The 18,474-nt window shown below is 38.3% G+C and overlaps 3 protein-coding genes and 1 long non-coding RNA gene across 5 annotated transcripts in view; 2 read left to right on the forward strand and 2 right to left on the reverse strand.

Annotated features, from left to right (window-relative positions):
* gpr180 (G protein-coupled receptor 180) overlaps nt 1-2,632 on the reverse strand; it is an 11,103-nt gene extending 8,471 nt beyond the window's left edge. Inside the window, exons 1-2 of the mRNA XM_079431486.1 lie at nt 2,437-2,632; nt 2,136-2,276 (exon numbers count right to left, since the gene is read on the reverse strand). Coding sequence (XP_079287612.1) covers nt 2,136-2,276; nt 2,437-2,575 — 280 coding nt within the window. The 5' untranslated portion in view covers nt 2,576-2,632. The remainder of the gene's footprint in view (nt 1-2,135; nt 2,277-2,436) is intronic.
* A 111-nt stretch (nt 2,633-2,743) lies between these two features.
* Nucleotides 2,744-8,080, forward strand: LOC306878863 (dTDP-D-glucose 4,6-dehydratase-like). 2 transcript variants are annotated; one of them, XM_079431437.1, is made up of 12 exons: nt 2,744-2,920; nt 4,367-4,433; nt 4,510-4,578; nt 5,172-5,262; nt 5,348-5,490; nt 6,120-6,218; nt 6,796-6,855; nt 6,943-6,986; nt 7,107-7,272; nt 7,355-7,413; nt 7,492-7,589; nt 7,666-8,080. In XM_079431437.1, the coding sequence occupies exons 1-12, from the start codon at nt 2,862-2,864 to the stop codon at nt 7,779-7,781; spliced, it is 1,071 nt and encodes a 356-aa protein (XP_079287563.1). In that variant the 5' UTR covers nt 2,744-2,861; the 3' UTR covers nt 7,782-8,080. The 2 variants fall into 2 exon arrangements, with proteins under 2 accessions (XP_079287563.1, XP_079287564.1); XM_079431438.1 differs by having other exon boundaries at nt 7,671-7,814.
* Nucleotides 8,081-9,947: 1,867 nt separating this feature from the next.
* On the forward strand, nt 9,948-16,712 carry LOC306879043 (FMR1-interacting protein NUFIP1-like). The gene is made up of 10 exons (XM_079431728.1): nt 9,948-10,261; nt 11,455-11,522; nt 11,608-11,709; nt 11,798-11,860; nt 13,182-13,258; nt 13,873-13,965; nt 14,610-14,749; nt 14,834-14,974; nt 15,357-15,598; nt 16,102-16,712. Exons 1-10 carry the CDS (start codon nt 10,072-10,074, stop codon nt 16,414-16,416), a joined length of 1,431 nt encoding a protein of 476 aa, XP_079287854.1. The 5' UTR covers nt 9,948-10,071; the 3' UTR covers nt 16,417-16,712.
* LOC306879044 lies at nt 9,955-12,513 on the reverse strand. The gene is made up of 3 exons (XR_013784981.1): nt 11,347-12,513; nt 10,566-11,162; nt 9,955-10,461 (listed from the first exon to the last, which is right to left on the reverse strand). It is a non-coding gene; the product is annotated as an uncharacterized lncRNA (long non-coding RNA).
* Nucleotides 16,713-18,474: the final 1,762 nt, after the last annotated feature.

An 18,474-nucleotide genomic window follows, 5' to 3' on the forward strand; every position in this document is an offset into this window, starting at 1 on the left:
ATTTTCTGAGTGACAAAAATGAGATACCCAAAATTCTGTCTGTAAAAACATTTGACTCCATGTCAAAAAAATTAAACAAGTATTTTGAAACTGGCTTCATCCAGTGTTTAGATTTTTGTACTAGAAATGTATGCAAATTAGCACATATTTGCATATATGCATATTAAAAAAGCTTGTAATACAGAAATGTTTGAAATGATCAAAGTAAACAATCAGCCGGGTGAGTAAGTTGATAACTATTAGTTATTCTTTAGCCTCTTCACCTGTGCTGTCTTGCCTTAAAGGGACAGTTCACACAAAATTCACAATTTTATCATCATTTACTCGCCCCCAAGTTGTTCCAAACCTGTATGAGTTTCTTTATTTAGTGTAACATAAAAGAAGAAGATATTTTAAAGAATGTTGGTAACCAAACAGTTGCTGGTACCCATCCACTTCCATAGTAGGGAAAAATTATTATGAAAGTCAATGGCTTCCGGCAACAGTTTGGTTCCCAAATTTCTTCAAATGATCTTCTTTTGCATTCGTCAGGAAAAACAAAACTCATACAGGTTTGGAACAACTGTAAATAAAGGCAGAATTGTAATTTTTGGGTGAACTAAATATGTGTTTGCTACAGCAGCAGATATATTATTGTAATATTGATCAACAAATCCCATTACAGACTACTTTATCCATCGTTAACAGAGCAGGACTGTTTTGAGCAGCATGCAAACATCAGAAGATTCTAGACAGACGTATAGAGCTGGGTATCGTTTGAATTTCATCAATTCCGATGTGGTCAAGTCAAACATTTAGATATCAATCATATTTATTCTGTGTCTCTTTTTGCAAAACATTTAATTGCTGCTGAACACCATGAACAAAAATCAGCCGGCTGCAGAAAAACTGGACTCCATTAAGAGCTGATTATGTGCAAAATAGAGCTGATTCTGGATAAATTCAGACTTTTTATTTTATTTATTGTATTTATATAATGTGAAACAAAACATATATTGTATAAATAACATTACAAACATCATTTTTCTTTAACAAAGGCAAAACTAACAAGAGAGAGAGAAAAAAAACAAACAAACAAAAAAAAACATGCAACTCTTAATTATAAATATAAAATAAAATCCAAAAATCGAAAAATAATGTACATCCTTGAAATTAATTTCCAATAAGAGAAGGTAAATGCACCATATTGTTTCAGAAGAGTTTTTGAGATTTCCGAACACTGAAGAGGATTTTCTCGGGAAATATATGGATATGAGAGGAGTTCGATGATCCAGTGTTTTCTAGACGGAGAAGGAGTTGACTTCCAGTTCACTAATGTACATTTTTCCCAGCTGTAACGGCCAAAAGTAAATACTTTTTATGAGGAGACGAGGCTAATAATTCCATATCCCCTAATATCCAAATTCAAGGATCATAACTGCCTGGGAGTTCTCTCACAATTCTGAAGAAACAATATTAGACAACTAAACAAAATCTGAGGGAATTTCTGAATGATTCAGTGACTCACTGAAGACGGACTGGTTTCATTACTGGATGAGTCAGTGTTGCTGAATCAATGAGTCAAAGATAATAAGGCCTTTTCTCCAGCTAAAGCACAGGAATTGATAGCAAGAAGCCCCAAGAAGCCGTGGTTTACAGTGAATTTATAACAGTTGTGCCTAAACCCTCTTAGCTGTTATACATTCACTGTAAACCACAGCTTCACAGGGATTATTGCTTTTATAAAAGGGTTATTCCATATATGTAGCAAGCTTTCACAAAACAAATCAAATGTAATGAACATTATTCTTCCGCCAAACAATGTAGTTCCTCAGAATCTGTTGTGGTTGCCGAGCAACACAGATGTAAACAAAGGTGTATGTTACATTGTAGAGTCATTTACAACAGCTTCAAACACAGCTCAGCCAATCAGAATCAAGGACCGGTTTTATAATCTTCATTTTACAACAAGTATCCGAATCCAGTATCCGACTCTGGATCGGAATTGATTTTCTATTCCCAGCCCATAAGAAGCTGAGCAGCTGCGTGACGTGTCTGTGCATGCCCAGTCTGGGGTCAAAGTTCACACACCTAGAAATGACATGTTGCACTGCAGATAAGCTGTTAAAGCAGTGTGAGACGTGAAGGAGTCTTACTGGAGACGTGAGCCGATGTGAGTCTCTCCAGACAGCTCAGATTGTCAAAGCCCTCCGAGCCCTGAAACAGCAGCAGTCTGGCCTCCTTCTGCACGGCCAGCAGCACATTATCCACACGATACGCCACCAGACCATTCTCACCTATCAAATATCATAATGCATATGTACAGTAAGTCAAATCAGACTGACACCCATACGATCAGTCATAACATCAGCAATATTCCTGCATGTGAACAAAAACACAAATGCATGGAAGCAAATGCATGATGTGAAAGCATAAATGCAGTTTAATATCACTCACCATGATACAGAAATCTTGTAATGTACTGCCCAGTATTTTCTCTGGCCGCGTCGCTCCTGAAAACCCCAGAAACCGTTTTCCCTTCTGCAGGACATGATGTGAATAAAAGTGCAATGAGAATGATAAAGCACACAAACATTATTTCATCTTATGCTCTTCATTCACTGCATTCAATGAGGTAATATTGTCCTTTTCCGCCCACTATTTTGTGATCGGCGTCTGCTGCATCCAATCGGAATACCGTGTTCAGTCTAGCGCAGTAGAGCGACCAATGAGAGCGCGGCGGAGGCGGGGCGAGAGTCGGCTCATACGTGTCAGCGCTGCTGCCGCAAACCGCTGCTCTCTAACTGTCGTGAGGAGTGTTTACGAAGCATCATGTAAATCAAAGAAATGATCTACAGTCTGGATTAAACACGGATTTCCAGATGAATATGAGCTGCAGAGAGTGTCTCACTGTGCTGGTGACCGGAGGAGCGGGATTCATGTGAGATTTAATACTGTCAAAAATATCAAAATACATCTGAACCCTTGAAATGACTGAATCTGTCACTGCTTTAGACAACAGGCTATCAAAGTAAGGGCCATTTATTGCCAAAAACATCTGAGATGTTGAATCAATAGATGAAGTGTTTCGGCTTCGTCTCAATACACACTCGTGCATCACACAGAGTTCACTTATTGAACTGAATAATACACTGTTTGCTCATTTCAGGGGAAGCTGCTGAAGAAAGCTCGAGTTTACTTTAAATCTCGTTCATTTCACTTCTGCTGTTAGAGGCTTTTACATTTGCCCGAAATACTACTTTTTAATATTAAAAACAAACAAACATGCCCAGAAGAGAAGAAGTTACACAAAAGTAATGTAACGCATCACTTTCCATAAAAAGTAACTTTAAAAGTAACGTTTTCTTTTTTAATGAAGTCTCTTCTGCTCATCAAGCCTGCATTTATTTGATTCAAAATGCAGCAAAAGCAGTAATATTGTGAAATGTTTTGACTATGTAAAATATCTGTTTTCTGTGTGAATATGTGTTAAACTGTAATGTATTTCTGTGATCTGCAGCTGTATTTTCAGCATCATTACTCCAGTCTTCAGTGTCACATGATCTTCAGAAATCATAATAATATACTGATTTACTGCTCAACAAACATTTTATTATGTTGAAAACAGCTGAGTATAATTTTTTTCAGGATTGTTTGATGAATAGAAAGTTCAGAAGAACAGCATTTATCTGAAATATAAATATTTTGTAACATTATAAATGCCTTTATCATCACTTTTGATCCATTTAAAGCATCCTTGTTGAATAAAAGTATTAATTTCTAGAATTGCTTTCCGCCCAAAAAAACATTATACTGACTCCAAGCTTTTGAATGATATTATGTTACAAAAACCTTTTAGGATAAATGCTGATCTTTGGATCTTTCTGTTCATCAAAGAATCCTGAAAAAATGTACTCAACTGTTTTAAATATTGATGATAATAATAATAATAATCAGAAATGTTTGTTGAGCAGTAAATCAGTATATTATTATGATTTCTGAAGATCATGTGACACTGAAGACTGGAGTAATGATGCTGAAAATACAGCTGCAGATCACAGAAATACATTACAGTTTAACACATATTCACATAGAAAACAGCTGTTTTACATTATAATAATATTTCACAATTTTGCTGTATTTTGGGTCAAATAAATGCAGGCTTGGTGAGCAGAAGAGACTTCTTTAAAAACATAATAAAATGTTACTGTTGAAAATCTTTTGACTGGTAGTGTATAAGGACTTATTCAATAGAAGTAGCTACTCTGAGAGGATGTGGTTTTGCTGATTCAGACTCTGATCTGACGAACAGCGTTCATACTATAAGAGTCAGATATGTGTTTGTGTTTGTGTGTGCTGTATAATGAGGTTATATTTGTGTTCTCAGTGGATCTCATTTGATCAGCGCTCTGGCCGTCAGATTCCCACACTGGAGAATCATCAACGTTGATCATGTGAGTCTCTGAACAGCATTGAATCAGTGTTTTATGAATCAATGAAGCGTCACACGTCGCTGTTGCTGTGTTTCAGCTGCAGTACTGCTCCAGTCTGAAGAACCTGCGCTCTGTGGAGGCCAGCATCTCCTACACCTTCATCCCGGTACTGACACCTGACCAGAGGTGGACCAAGTACACAACTCCATTACTGGAGTCCAAGTACAGATACTGCTGGTCAAATCTTACTCCATCACAAGTGAAAATTGTAAAGACAGATAAGTGTCCCTGCAGCACAGAAGCAGTCATGAGTAACACAGGTATATCTGTAGCAATAGACAACAATACATTGTATGGATCAAAATTATACATTTTTATAAAAATTTAATTTTTATGGAAACTTAAATTCCTGTAGAGCTGCTTTGCAATGATTTGTATCGTAAAAAGCGCTATACAAATAAACTTGAATTGGATTGAATTGAATTAATGCGTTACCCCCAGCACTGGTAACAACTTTCTTCTTCCAGGACCTTGATAGAAGTGTAGTGGAGTGAAGAGGACAATACTTGTCTTTCAGATGTAGTGAAGTTAAAGTCATAAGTTTCCAGAATAAATAATACTCAAGTAAACTACAGATCCTCAAAAAGTACAATACTCTAGTAAATGTACTTGGTTACTGTCCACCTCTGCAACTAACCTAATTATCACTCCAGTTATGTTGAGCTGACCCACAGCTGATGAACTCTGTTCTCCTCGCAGGGCGATGTTTGCGATCCATTGTTCATAAACCATCTCTTTGTGACGGAGAAGATTGATGTAGTGTTTCACTGCGCTGCTGAAACTCATGTAGGTGAGTACATGCTGTCTGTTCATTGAGGACTCTGTGTTTCTCTCTAGAGGACGGCGTGTCTCGTTCACGTGTTTATCTCATGTAGAGAACTCGTTCCTGTGTCCGTCACGCTTCATGCGTGTGAATGCAGACGGCACTGGTGTTCTGATCAGAGCAGCGTTTGAGGCACGAGTACAGCGCTTCATCTACATCAGCACTGATGAGGTGTATGGACACAGTCTGGAGCAGGTGAGGACAAGCTAGGAACCAAAATCATTCACCGTTTCAAATCGCTTGACATGATGCAGGTGACACTTGCTGGTCAGAACAGAGTAAACTCAACAAAAACCTGCATAAAAACTAGTGCTGTCAAACGATTAATCACATCCAAAATAAATGTTTTTGTGTACATTATATATGTGTGTGTGTTCTGTGTATATTTATTTTGTATATATAAATACACACACATACAGTATATATTTAGAAAATATTTACATATATATATTTATACCCATATAATATATAAATATATTTAATATATAAACATAACATATTTTTCTTAAATATATACATGCATGTGTTTGTATTTATATATACATAATAAATATACACCTCACACACACATATATTATGAAGATATTATGAATAATATTATATATTATTACTTCACTTCATGAAGCAGTGTTTATAAAGCGTGCATCACTAGCTCAAACAGAGCATCTGAAGCCCTCGAGAAAACACACTGAGTTTTGGAGTAGATGAACCCATCATGCCTTCATATCATGAAAAGGACTAACCAGCCGTCTCCTGTTGATCTGTTTAGTACAGCTGTATTTTGATGTCAGCTGAAGTGTGTGATCTGGATCTTGTTTTCACAGCCGTTTGATGAACTGAGTCCAAAAAGACCCACCAACCCATACTCAGCCTCAAAAGCTGCGGCAGAAAGCATTGTGATGTCGTACTGGATGAAGCACAAGGTATCAGGCATGAGATTATACCCCATATATCTTCTACATTTTACTTTCAGTGTTGTGTAATTCCCATTAGTTTTAGTGCTAATTCTCCTTAGATTATACATGAAGAAGAATGCATTTTAAATCTGTGTTTATCTCATAATTTTTCATTTTTTCTGTGAATTCTGAGTTTGCATCTGACAGTAGTTTTTTTTCTGGCATGGAATTATAAAAATAAAAAAAAATTGCAGATTTTTATCTCAAAATTCTAAATTTTTCACAGAATTAAAAGTTTTTATCTCACTATTCTGAGTTTATATCTCACATAAAAATCTGAATTGTGAGATATAAACTCATAATTTCAATATATAAGCTCATAATTATGAGATAAATCCAGAATTGTGAAGATAAGAAGTCACTCTTACTTTATTTTTTCTTCCTGTGGAAACAAGCTCTGCTCATACTTCCATAATGAATAAACACTTTAAAATTGAATGCCATATCATTGATTTGTTTTTATATCATATTAATGTTTGTAAATGTTGTGAAATGATCTAGATTGTAATCTTGCACTGTATTTTCTCTGATCTGTCTGCTGTAGTTCCCCGTTCTGATCACGAGGAGCAGTAACGTCTATGGCCCACACCAGCATCACGAGAAGGTGCGTGATCAGCCTGTTTGACCGTCACATGACCTCGTTACCATCACATGACCTCAGCGCTTCATTAGTGTGTGCTTGTTTGTTCAGGTCATTCCCAGATTCCTGTCGTTCATCCAGCGGGATCAGAAGTGGTGAGTGTCTCTGACTGACTGGAGCGCGCGTGTGTGTGTGTGTGTGTGTGAGAGTGTGTGAGAGAGTGTTTTTGTGTGCGTGTGTTCAGCTGCTCTAGTGTGTGTGTCTGCTGTCTCCAGCACTATCCAGGGCTCAGGCCTGCAGTCCAGACACTTCCTGTATGTCAGCGATGTCACAGATGCCTTCCTGTTGCTGATGGAGAAGGGCATTCTGGGAGAGATCTACAACATCGGGAGCAGCTTTGAGATTCCCATCATTCAGCTCGCCAGAGAACTAGTGAAGATGGTAAGAGCCACATGACCAGCTCAGTGTTAGATGAACCGTTCATAATCAGAGTAATTGACAATCCACTCTTTCCTGTTGACAGAAAGTGAAGGACGTCTCTGAGGAAGCGCTGGAGGACTGGATGGAGTTTGTTGAGGACCGGTGTGTGATGAATGTGTGCTGTCGTACTGTATGTTTGAGATTGATATTAATAAATTAATGTTCATAACATTTCTGCAGTCCGGTGACGGAGCTCCGGTATCCAATGATATCAGACAAACTGCACAGACTGGGCTGGAGACCCAAAGTAACCTGGAAGGAAGGAATCAGACGGACCAGTAAGAGATTCCAGATGATTCTGTGTGTGATGATGATGATGATGAAGAATATGACGCGTGTCTCTGTTGTTTTCAGTACAGTGGTATGAAGAGAATCCAAACCACTGGCCGTTGATCAGTGAGAATGGAGAGGAATCGCCAGCATCGTGTGATCAGACGCCGTCACATGCAGGGCTTTATCACGCCAGATAATAACATTTATTAACTGATTTATACAGTATCTATGCAAGATTGTCCTGCAGCTCCTAAATAAAGTGCTAATCAGTGAAGACTGGTGATGAGAATGTGAGGCAGGATTATTAGAGACGTTATACTCCAGGATTAAAGAGGACCAAAAGTTAAAGATGTTTAAATATTTTAATGGAAACTGACACAAGTTCAGTTGTTTAGACTGTTTTCAGTATTTGTGCTTCACTTGATTATGAAAACTCTTCATTTGTACGATTGTTTCTGATCATTTTTATGTTTTAATAAAAAGGTTTACAAACATGCTTGTGATGAAGTTCTGTTGTTAATTCTCTGCAGGAGACGAGGCTTTGGATCTTTGGTCTTATCCAGGCTAAATAAAGCTAAATATAACATTTAATATAAAGTTAAAATGTAACTGCTGTTTCTGCAACTTTGTGTTTTTAAATTACAGGGTTATTATAGAAACTAAATCTATATAAAAAGAGGAAAAAAAATTAAACTAACTGAAATACTTAAAAAATAAAAATAATTTCAGCTACTTCACAGGGCAACATTTGAATGTAGATTAAATTGATATATTCAAATAATTAAAACTGGAATAGGATTAATGCAATATTTACTTACACACACACACACACAAGATCCAGATATCGACATATACAGGTGCATCTCAATAAATTAGAATGTCGTGGAAAAGTTCATTTATTTCAGTAATTCAACTCAAATTGTGAAACTCGTGTATTAAATAAATTCATTGCACACAGACTGAAGTAGTTTAAGCCTTTGGTTCTTTTAATTGTGATGATTTAGGCTCACATTTAACAAAAACCCACCAATCTCAGCAAATTAGAATACTTCATAAGACCAATAAATAAACATTTTTAGTGAATTGTTGGCCTTCTGGAAAGTATGTTCATTTACTGTATATGCACTCAATACTTGGTAGAGGCTCCTTTTGCTTTAATTACTGCCTCAATGCGGCGTGGCGTGGAGGTGATCAGTTTGTGGCACTGCTGAGGTGGTATAGAAGCCCAGGTTGCTTTGATAGCGGCCTTCAGCTCATCTGCATCTGTTGGGTCTGGTGTCTCTCATCTTCCTCTTGACAATACCTCAGAGATTCTCTATGGGCTTCAGGTCAGGCGAGTTTGCTGGCCAATCAAGCACAGTAACACCATGGTCATGACTGTGGACTTCAGAAAACACAGTGGACCAACACCAGCAGATGACATGCAGCCCAAATCATCTCTGACTGTGGAAACTTCACACTGGACTTCAAGCAACATGGATTCTGTGCCTCTCCACTCTTCCTCCAGACTCTGGGACCTTGATTTACAAATGAAATGCAAAATTTACTTTCATCTGAAAAGAGGACTTTGGAGCACTGAGCAACAGTCCAGTTCTTTTCCTCCACAGCCCAGGTAAGATGCTTCTGATGTTGTCTCTGGTTCAGAAGTGGCTTGGTAGCTCTTTTCCTGAAGACGTCTGAGCGTGGAGACTCTTGATGCACTGACTCCAGCTTCAGTCCACTCCTTGTTCTCTTTGTGGAGGGTGTCAATGTTCTCATATCATTCCTGTCTCTGCAGCACAGAAGCAGTCATGAGTAACACAGGTATATCTGTAGAAATAGACAACAATACATTGTATGGATCACAATTATACATTTCTCTTTTATGACAAAAATCATTAGGATATTAAGATCATGTTCCATGAAGATATTTAGTAAATTTCCTACCATAAATATATCAACTTCATTTTTGATTAGTAATATGCATTGCTAAGAACTTCATTTGAACAACTTTAAAGGAGATTTTCTCAATATTTAGATTTTTTTGCTCCCTCAGATTCCAGATTTTCTAATAGTTGTATCTCAGCCAAATATTGTCCTATCCTAACAAACCATACATCAATGGAGAGATTATTTATTCAACTTCAGATGATGAATACATCTCAATTTCACAAAATTGTCGCTTATGACTGGTTTTGTGCTCCAGGTGCCGGGTCACATATATTAACTACTAAAAATGACAAAACATTGAACACAATTTCTAAAACTTTAAAATTAATATGAAAGCAGAAATTATACAAATAAAATCTCATTCAAAAACTGTATGTATTCTCGATGCAGTGAATGACGTACAGCGTCATCTAGCGTCAGCACGCGCTCGCTGCGTTCGGAAGTGACGTAGAATGCACGCGACACGCTCGTGTGTAAAAGCAGCACGTGTTTGTGTTTATGTGACTGTGAGAACGCTGATCGGAACCGGTCTAGAACTCGAGCGGCGCTGTGTCGGTCATGATGGGGGAACACGAGCGGTATCCGCCGCCGAGCTTCACCGCAGCAGCGGGGCCTCCGGCGGCGTCTCACTGGAGCGGATCCGCGCTGCAGAACAACCGTAAGTTCGAGGCGTCCCGAGACTGGAGCTGGACTCAACCGGTGCAGACCGTACCCTGGACCGGACACTATCAGCCGCAACAGTACGCAGGTACACGAGCTCACTGTACCAGGGTAATACCATGGTATTCTGAGAGGTGCCTTTAGCACATGCTTCTGTCGTGTTTATCTGGACGGGTGCCACGGGTTAGGAGCTAAGGATGATCCCTGTCCTCAGGGTGTCGTGTACCCAGTTAACTAGTTATTAATAGTATCATGTACCTGGTAAACTGTTTAGTTAGTATTACATACCTAGTTAGTTAGTAACATGTATCTGGTAAACTGTTTAGTTAGTATTACATACCTAGTTAGTTAGTAACATGTATCTGGTAAACTGTTTAGTTAGTATTACATACCTAGTTAGTTAGTAACATGTATCTGGTAAACTGTTCAGTTAGTTAGTCACACAGCCAGTAAACTGTTAATTTACTTGGTATCATATTCCCAGTTAACTGTTCAGCTAGTTAGTATCATATGTCTAGTTAGTATCATAATATATCTAGTTAATTAGTATCATGTACCCGGTAAACTGTTAATTTAGTTAGTATCATATACCTGGTTAACTGGTCAGTTAGTATCATGTGAACAGTTCACCGGTCAGTTAGTATCATGTGAACAGTTCACCGGTCAGTTAGTGTCATGTGAACAGTTCACCGGTCAGTTAGTATCATGTGAACAGTTCACCGGTCAGTTAGTATCATGTGAACAGTTCACCGGTCAGTTAGTATCATGTGAACAGTTCACCGGTCAGTTAGTATCATGTGAACAGTTCACCGGTCAGTTAGTATCATGTGAACAGTTCACCGGTCAGTTAGTATCATGTGAACAGTTCACCGGTCAGTTAGTATCATGTGAACAGTTCACCGGTCAGTTAGTATCATGTGAACAGTTCACCGGTCAGTTAGTATCATGTGAACAGTTCACCGGTCAGTTAGTATCATGTGAACAGTTCACTGGTCAGTTAGTGTCATGTGAACAGTTAACCGGTCAGTTAGTATACTCGTGTGTTTAGTTCACTGGTCAGTTAGTATCATGTGAACAGTTCACCGGTCAGTTAGTATCATGTGAACAGTTCACCGGTCAGTTAGTATCATGTGAACAGTTCACTGGTCAGTTAGTATCATGTGAACAGTTCACCGGTCAGTTAGTATACTCGTGTGTTTAGTTCACTGTTGTTGTGGTTGTTATATGAAACGGTGAGTTGTATAATAATTTCTCTGTTTGACCTCATGTCATTTCTCTCAGGTCATCTTCATCATTATCCTCATCCTCACGGCTGGCGGGGTCCAGCGCAGCATCACTGGGGTAGAAAGGTAAATGCAGACACTGATCTTCATCTGTCTGTTCCATTGATTGATGTGTCCTGTATGATGAGGTTTGATGCGTGTGTTTGAGCAGAAGCAGCAGAAAGAGCCCGAGTTCAGTCATTTCTGTGACACGTGTGACCGAGGCTTCAAAACTCAAGACAAATATGATGAACACATCTCACAGCATGTGAAGGTGAGCCACTGCAGCTTATTCATATGAGGCTGTCCTCTGACGTACAGCGTCTCATTAGTGCTCTTCTGCTCGTTCTGTGTGTCTGCAGTGCTCTGTTGAAGACTGTTGCTTCACTGCACACGAGAAGCTGGTGAAGATCCACTGGAGAAACGTGAGTGTCCTCTTCAGAAGCTCCTGCTGAACATCACAGGTCCACAACAATAATCAGAGCCGATCCGACACTTCTGAGGGCCCTAAGGAAAACTATGTCTGTCTGTGGGAATTAAAAACCCCCAAATGCTCCCCAAGCCCTTAACCTAGTCTTTCAGAGCAGTTTCACTGTCAAACAACAGTGAGTTAAAAAAGTCAGTAATACAAAAAAGGAAGAAAATTACAAACAGTAGGGCAAATACAACAGAAATAAATGTGCAAATAAAATTTAACCTATATTAGCCTACTACACAGAAATTGATTAACCCTTGTGCATCAATTAAAAAAAGTTACACCCTGGAGCACAAAAGCAGTCATGAGTAACACAGGTATATCTGTAGAAATAGACAACAATACATTGTATGGATCAAAATTATACATTTCTCTTTTATGACAAAAACCATTAGGATATTAAGATCATATTCCATGAAGATATTTAGTAAATCTCCTACCGTAAATATATCAAAACTTCATTTTTGATTAGTAATATGCATTGCTAAGAACTTCATTTGAACAACTTTAAAGGAGATTTTCTCAATATTTAGATTTTTTTGCTCCCTCAGATTCCAGATTTTCTAATAGATTTTCTAGCAGTTGGCATTAACACAGGCAAAAGAAAAAGACAAAAATGTCCATAAGGTCGCACAAGGGTTAAAATAGGAAATGGAAAAAAGCACTGCAAAGACTTCACCATATAAATTAAACACAAACTGATTCATAACAAAAGTTATGAACGATATTCACCGCATTACAGGAAAGGAACATTCACGTTTTCATAACCGCTGGCCAAAATCATAAACTAAACTAAAATGAAATCATCTTTGAGAGCAAAAGGGACCCCCTGGTGTTTACGCAGCATGCATATTTTTGCATATAGGGAGGATGACAATAATGATAATGAGACAGAGAAACAATCACTGGAATCGCTTTCAGAGCGACTTTAACAATGCTAAAAACATTGACAGCCAATCAGAATCCGTGCTCGAGCATTTAAAGCGACACTAAACTACAGTGTGTTTATAATAAACAGAACATTATCATCTGCTGGGGCCTGTTTCATAAAACAACTTTACCAAATAAGACAGGCTTCTTTCAGTTAGTCTGACTTATTGTCAGTTGATTTGGTTCAAAATGAGTCCGACTAACTGAAATAAGCCTGTCTTATTTGGTAAAGTTGTTTTCTGAAACAGGCCCCTGGTGTGGACACTAATCTAGTTCTCGTTATAGCTGTGTGAGTGTGTTTCAGGTGTTTAAAGATGTGTAACGCTGCTGTTCTCCTGCAGAATCACGCTCCAGGAGCCAAGAGGATCAGACTGGACACGGCAGAGGACATCGCCAGATGGAGAGAGGAGAGACGCAAGTGAGACGGACTTTACTCTGCTTTACATCAGCTAGAACTAGAAAAACTGATTTCTAAATAACTATGGAAACTATTTGACTGAACATAAATACATTTGTAATGGAACATAAGTCGTTACATTTATTTAGTTATATATATATATACTAGGGCTGAACTATTTTGGAAAATAATCTAATTATTATTATTTATTTTTTTTACCAATATTGCTCTTTGTTTCAATATTTAAAGCTCTTTATGTTCTGTATTATTCAACAAAGACGAGCAATAAATGATTGTATAGTATGACCAACACGATATTAGATAGATTAAACATAAATGTTATTTTCTGTAGGCCAGGCCTATATATTATGATGAAATTAGGCGATGCATGAATTGATATGAATTACATTTATATTTAACGACTACAATCACAGTAGTATATCGACTGATTTGCTGAGCTTCTAGCCTTGTACGCATGTAATAAGCAATTAATTGTTTTAGCCCTATTATATAACACTTCTACAATACAGAGCGTTTCAAAGCTGAACAGGAAAATAACAGATTCAGTTACCTATTCACTTCCAGCTGTAAACAGAAGAAAGTAGTGTTATTATTGAATTCCTTCATATGTGTAGAAACTATCCGACGCTGAGAAACACAGAGAAGAAGCTGAAGCTGATGGAGATGAAAGAGCAGCGAGGAGACGTGCTGGAGACGGCTCAGTTCAGGTGCGTTTCTGATCAAATTAAAATCTGCTCATCCTCAGTTCATCAGAGATCAGAGTCCATCAGTTAACATCTGGAGAAGACAAAAGATGAAACACATCCAGCTTTAAGATGTTTTTAACTCAAATACCATAGAGTCCATAATCCATAATAACTCTTCCTCCAGTGAGAAAGTGCATCTCCTGTTGTCTCTCGCATCAAAACCCAGCCACATGTTTGTTTAGAGCTGTTTTGTCTTGTAAACGCTGCTTGATCTGCAGATTTCTCTCCTGATTCAGACCGAACACTTTTTCACTGGAGGAAGAGTTATGGACTCTATGGTATTTGAGTTAAAAACATCTTAATGCTGGATTAGTTTCATCTTTTGTCTTCTCCAGATGTTAACTGATGGACTGGAGTGGTGTGGATTATTGTGATGTTTTTATCAGCTGTTTGGACTCTCATTCTGACGGCACCCATTCACTGCAGAGCATCCATTGCTGAGACACTGATGCAGAGACACATTTATACAAACCTGATGAACAAACACACTCCTCCTGATCTGGGATGAGCACATTTTCAGCAGATTTCTGTTTCTGGGTGTGCTCTTCCTTTCGCTGTGTTTTGTTTCTGAATGTGGAGTGAGTTTAAGCGTGATCTGTGTGCAGTCGCATCAGGAGCTGCGGTAGGGGACGTGGATCTGACCGCTGGGGGTCTGAAGGATCGCGTCACACGAGCTCTGAGACGGATCTGAAGCGGCCGCATCAGGACAGAGATCCTCTCGCGGCTCTCGTCTGCAGTGACCCCGGTCAGTCTCCTCTCACTGCTGATGCTGATATGATGCAGAACTGCGTTTCATTCAGTCAATCAGACTTTGTTTGTGTTCTGTCAGAGTCTGATAAGGACGAGTCTGTTCAGCAGACACAGACTGGACTCACTGTCGCCCCCAAGAGCATGACCTCTGCCCTCGGGTCACTGATGTCCAGCTATGGGGATGATATGACCTCCAGTGAGAGCGAAGGAGACACAGACGGTACGAGTTTGGTCCTGATGATGTTCAGCATCAACACTATTCTAGTTATCAGAGTCAAATAAATAACAATTACACTAAATATCCAGATACATATTCTGAACTACAATACAGCATCATGTGATATATCATATGTTTTCATGCATTATACAAAGAACATTTAAATCTTATTAGTCTTGAGTTTTCCATAAATATAGTCTTATTGTCTGATGCTCATGTGGTGTAAATGATTTTAAAAAATGCATTATTCAGTTTTAAAAGAATAGTATGCCCCCCCAAAAAAAGGGAAAAAAAGTGTTTTTATATTTTATATTGTTGTCTGTTCTTATGAAAGCACTGCTGCTGAAACGCTGCATTATATTTCTTATGTTTTACTCCATCACAGACGCTCCTGTGCTGAGGGTCAGTCAGGCTTTAGAGGAGAATAAGACGCTCCTGGATGCTCCTCCACTTCCTGTCCAGAGGATCCCAGCGCTGCATGAGGAGAAACACACACCACCACAGCAATCCCATCATGCCCCGGCCGGCAGAGGAAGAGGACGCGGTCGAGGGGTGAGAGGAGGACGAGGCGGTAAAACCTGTAAACATGCTGCGCCACAGAGACATCGAGCAACACTACTAGAGATGGTGAGAGAAAACACACACACACACACACTCTCTCTCTCACACACACACCTATTTAACAGTATGTTCACACTGCTTTAGTAGACAGTATTTGTGCTGTGACAGAAATTAAAACTTTTATTCATCAAGGCTGCATTAAATTGATCGAAAGTGACAGTTAAGACATTTATAATGTTACAAAAGATTTCTATTTCGAAAATACTGTTTCTATGAACTTTCTATTCATCTGTGAATCCTGAAAAATAAAATGCATCACAGTTTCCACAAAAATATTGTGCAGCACAACTGTGTTCAGCATTGATAATAATCAGAAATGTTTGTTGATCAGTAAATCAGTATATTATTATGATTTCTGAAGATCATGTGACACTGAAGACTGGAGTAATGATGCTGAAAATACAGCTGCAGATCACAGAAATACATTACAGTTTAACACATATTCACATAGAAAACAGCTGTAATAATATTCCACAATATTACTTCTGAATGCTGTGTTTGTTGTGCAGTTACTGGCTCCTGATATCCGTCACGAGAGGAACGTGGTTCTCCAGTGCATCCGTTTCATCGTCCGCAGCGGGTTCTTCGGTCTGGCTGCTAAAGACTCTCATGAGATCAGTGTGTCTGTGAACACAAGCGATGAGGACGTCAGTAGAGACGGAGATCCTCAGACAGATGGCCTGATCGACCGATCACAAGAGAGACGCTCCGAGAGCGCTGGAGAGAACACACGAGTGAAGGAGAGTCTGCAGCGGCCCAGTGTGTTCCAGCAGCTGTTTGCTCAGCAGTTAGTGTGTGGCGAGTCTGAGGAAACACTCTCCTGATGTGTGAAGAGAATCAGATCAGATGAGCAGGTGAAGGACCAGACTCTTCACAAACACACGACTGATGGTGGATCTGGTGGTTCTCCTCAGGAGAGGAACATCTGAGAACATCCAGTGATTCATAGTGACTTTAGAAACTAAATCCAGTGGAAACAAAGACAAGCAAACTTTTTTTTTTTTTCACTTTTTTATTTTTGTTTACTAATCAGATGTTTGGTCTTTCAAAAGAAAAGACTAGTGCTGTCAAACGATTAATTGTGATTAATCACATTCAAAATAAAAGTTTTTGTTTACCTAATATGTGTGCACTGTATATTTATTATGTATATATAAAGACACACATACAGTGTATATTTTGAAAATATTTACATGTATATATTTAAATTCATATATCATATATAAATGTATTTAATATATAAACATATATTTTTCTGGAATATATACATGCGTGTGTGTTTATATATACATAATATATATATAATAAATATACACGCATATATTATGTAAAAAAACGCTTATTTTGGATGCGATTAATCATTTGACAGCACTAATAAATACACACACAGTATATATTCAAGAAACATTTTACATTTATATTTTATATGATAAGAATAGAAATATATACATGTAAAAAATGTGTCAAAATATATACTGTGTGTGTATTTATATATATACATAATAAACATACATCACACACACATGTAAACAACTTTTATTTTGTATGCGATTAATCGTTTGACCGCTCTAAAAGACTCCTAATGAATGGATATGAATGAGTGTGATCTGTTTTGAGCTCTTGTTCTGACTGTGATTCTCTCAGAGGCAGTGAATAGAGAGGTGTGTGTGAATCTGACTGATTATGAGCTCCGTCTTCACCTGCAGCTGTTCATGTGTCACATCCATCAAGGGTGGAGATGCTGACGTCTGTCATGTTTAATGTTCTGCAGGTTTATCCTGTAACAAACCTGTAACCTGCACAGTCCTGTCCCTCAGCTCCTCAGATCATGTGTGCGTCAGATATCGGCTGTGACGCGCCACTCAATTCAAGCGCTAATCTAACAATACACTGCCTGTTTATTATGCAATGAAATCAGTCTGAACTTTACTGGCTGTGGATATGCTCCCATTTCTGTGTCGTCATTCATGTTTATAATAATGTTCCATTTGTTAACATTAGTTAGTGAAAATGCTTCCAGATATTTACATTTATTCATTTAGTGGATGCTTCTGTTCAAAGCAAATTACTGTGACGAGTCCGGGCTCTGCAGTCCTTCCTCTCACCACCAGAGGTCCATCTCCCTTCCTCCCGGACTCATTCCCCTAACTCCACACACCTGTCACCTATTACACTCGCAGCGGTTCCCCACTGGCATGGACTGTGTATGCACCACGTTCCCACTGCTCTGTCAGGCTGAATTGATTGTGTTGATGGTATGTGTTTGAGGTTGTTGATACATGCACTGTGTGCCGTTTAATGTTTCCCGTTCTGGAACCTGTTTTGTTTTGCCTTGTTGGCCTTTTTGTTTCTTAATAAAGCCGTCTTTCCTGCATTTGGACCCAGAGCTTGTTCTTTCCACGGTGCTCTCTCAGTGTTCTGTGATAATTACCAATGAGGAATAAAAACAATTCATCATAAACAATCTGAAGCATTTATCAATTTCAGTTCATGTTAATGTCAATATTTACTAATATATTATTAAAATCAAAAGTTGTATCTCTTGCTATTATTTAATGGACCTGAGCTGACTAGCAATGAATAGTTATATTATCTTACATGAACAAAAATAAACAAATGCTGTTCATAGCATCGTTGTATTGTTTATATGTAAGAATAATCACAGTATTTGAGCATCAGTTTATCACATCTAGCTATTTATGCCTAGCGTGGCTGTTTACCCTTTTTTTTACCACAATTTTACCCTGCAAAACTTACAAAATGTTTAATTAGTCCATGTAATATTTTAATATATATATATATATGTGTGTGTGTGTGTGTATGAAGAGTTCAGATGCAAAGGTTCAGTGATTTCACTTTAATGGCAACGAATAGGTTCTTTT

The sequence above is a fragment of the Barbus barbus genome (genome assembly GCF_936440315.1).
Source record: "Barbus barbus genome assembly, chromosome: 13".
Classification (NCBI taxonomy): Eukaryota; Metazoa; Chordata; class Actinopteri; order Cypriniformes; family Cyprinidae; genus Barbus; species Barbus barbus.

Excerpts from the sequence above, each read along its gene's own strand:
- LOC306878863 (XM_079431437.1), top strand. The coding sequence starts at position 2,862 with ATGAATATGAGCTGCAGAGAGTGTCTCACTGTGCTGGTGACCGGAGGA. Across the intron at positions 4,579-5,171 it reads TCTCCTACACCTTCATCCCG|GGCGATGTTTGCGATCCATT; the intron begins GTACTGACACCT and ends TTCTCCTCGCAG. Across the intron at positions 6,987-7,106 it reads ATCCAGCGGGATCAGAAGTG|CACTATCCAGGGCTCAGGCC; the intron begins GTGAGTGTCTCT and ends TGCTGTCTCCAG.
- LOC306879043 (XM_079431728.1), top strand. The coding sequence starts at position 10,072 with ATGATGGGGGAACACGAGCGGTATCCGCCGCCGAGCTTCACCGCAGCA. Across the intron at positions 11,523-11,607 it reads AGCATCACTGGGGTAGAAAG|AAGCAGCAGAAAGAGCCCGA; the intron begins GTAAATGCAGAC and ends GTGTTTGAGCAG. Across the intron at positions 15,599-16,101 it reads GAGCAACACTACTAGAGATG|TTACTGGCTCCTGATATCCG; the intron begins GTGAGAGAAAAC and ends TTTGTTGTGCAG.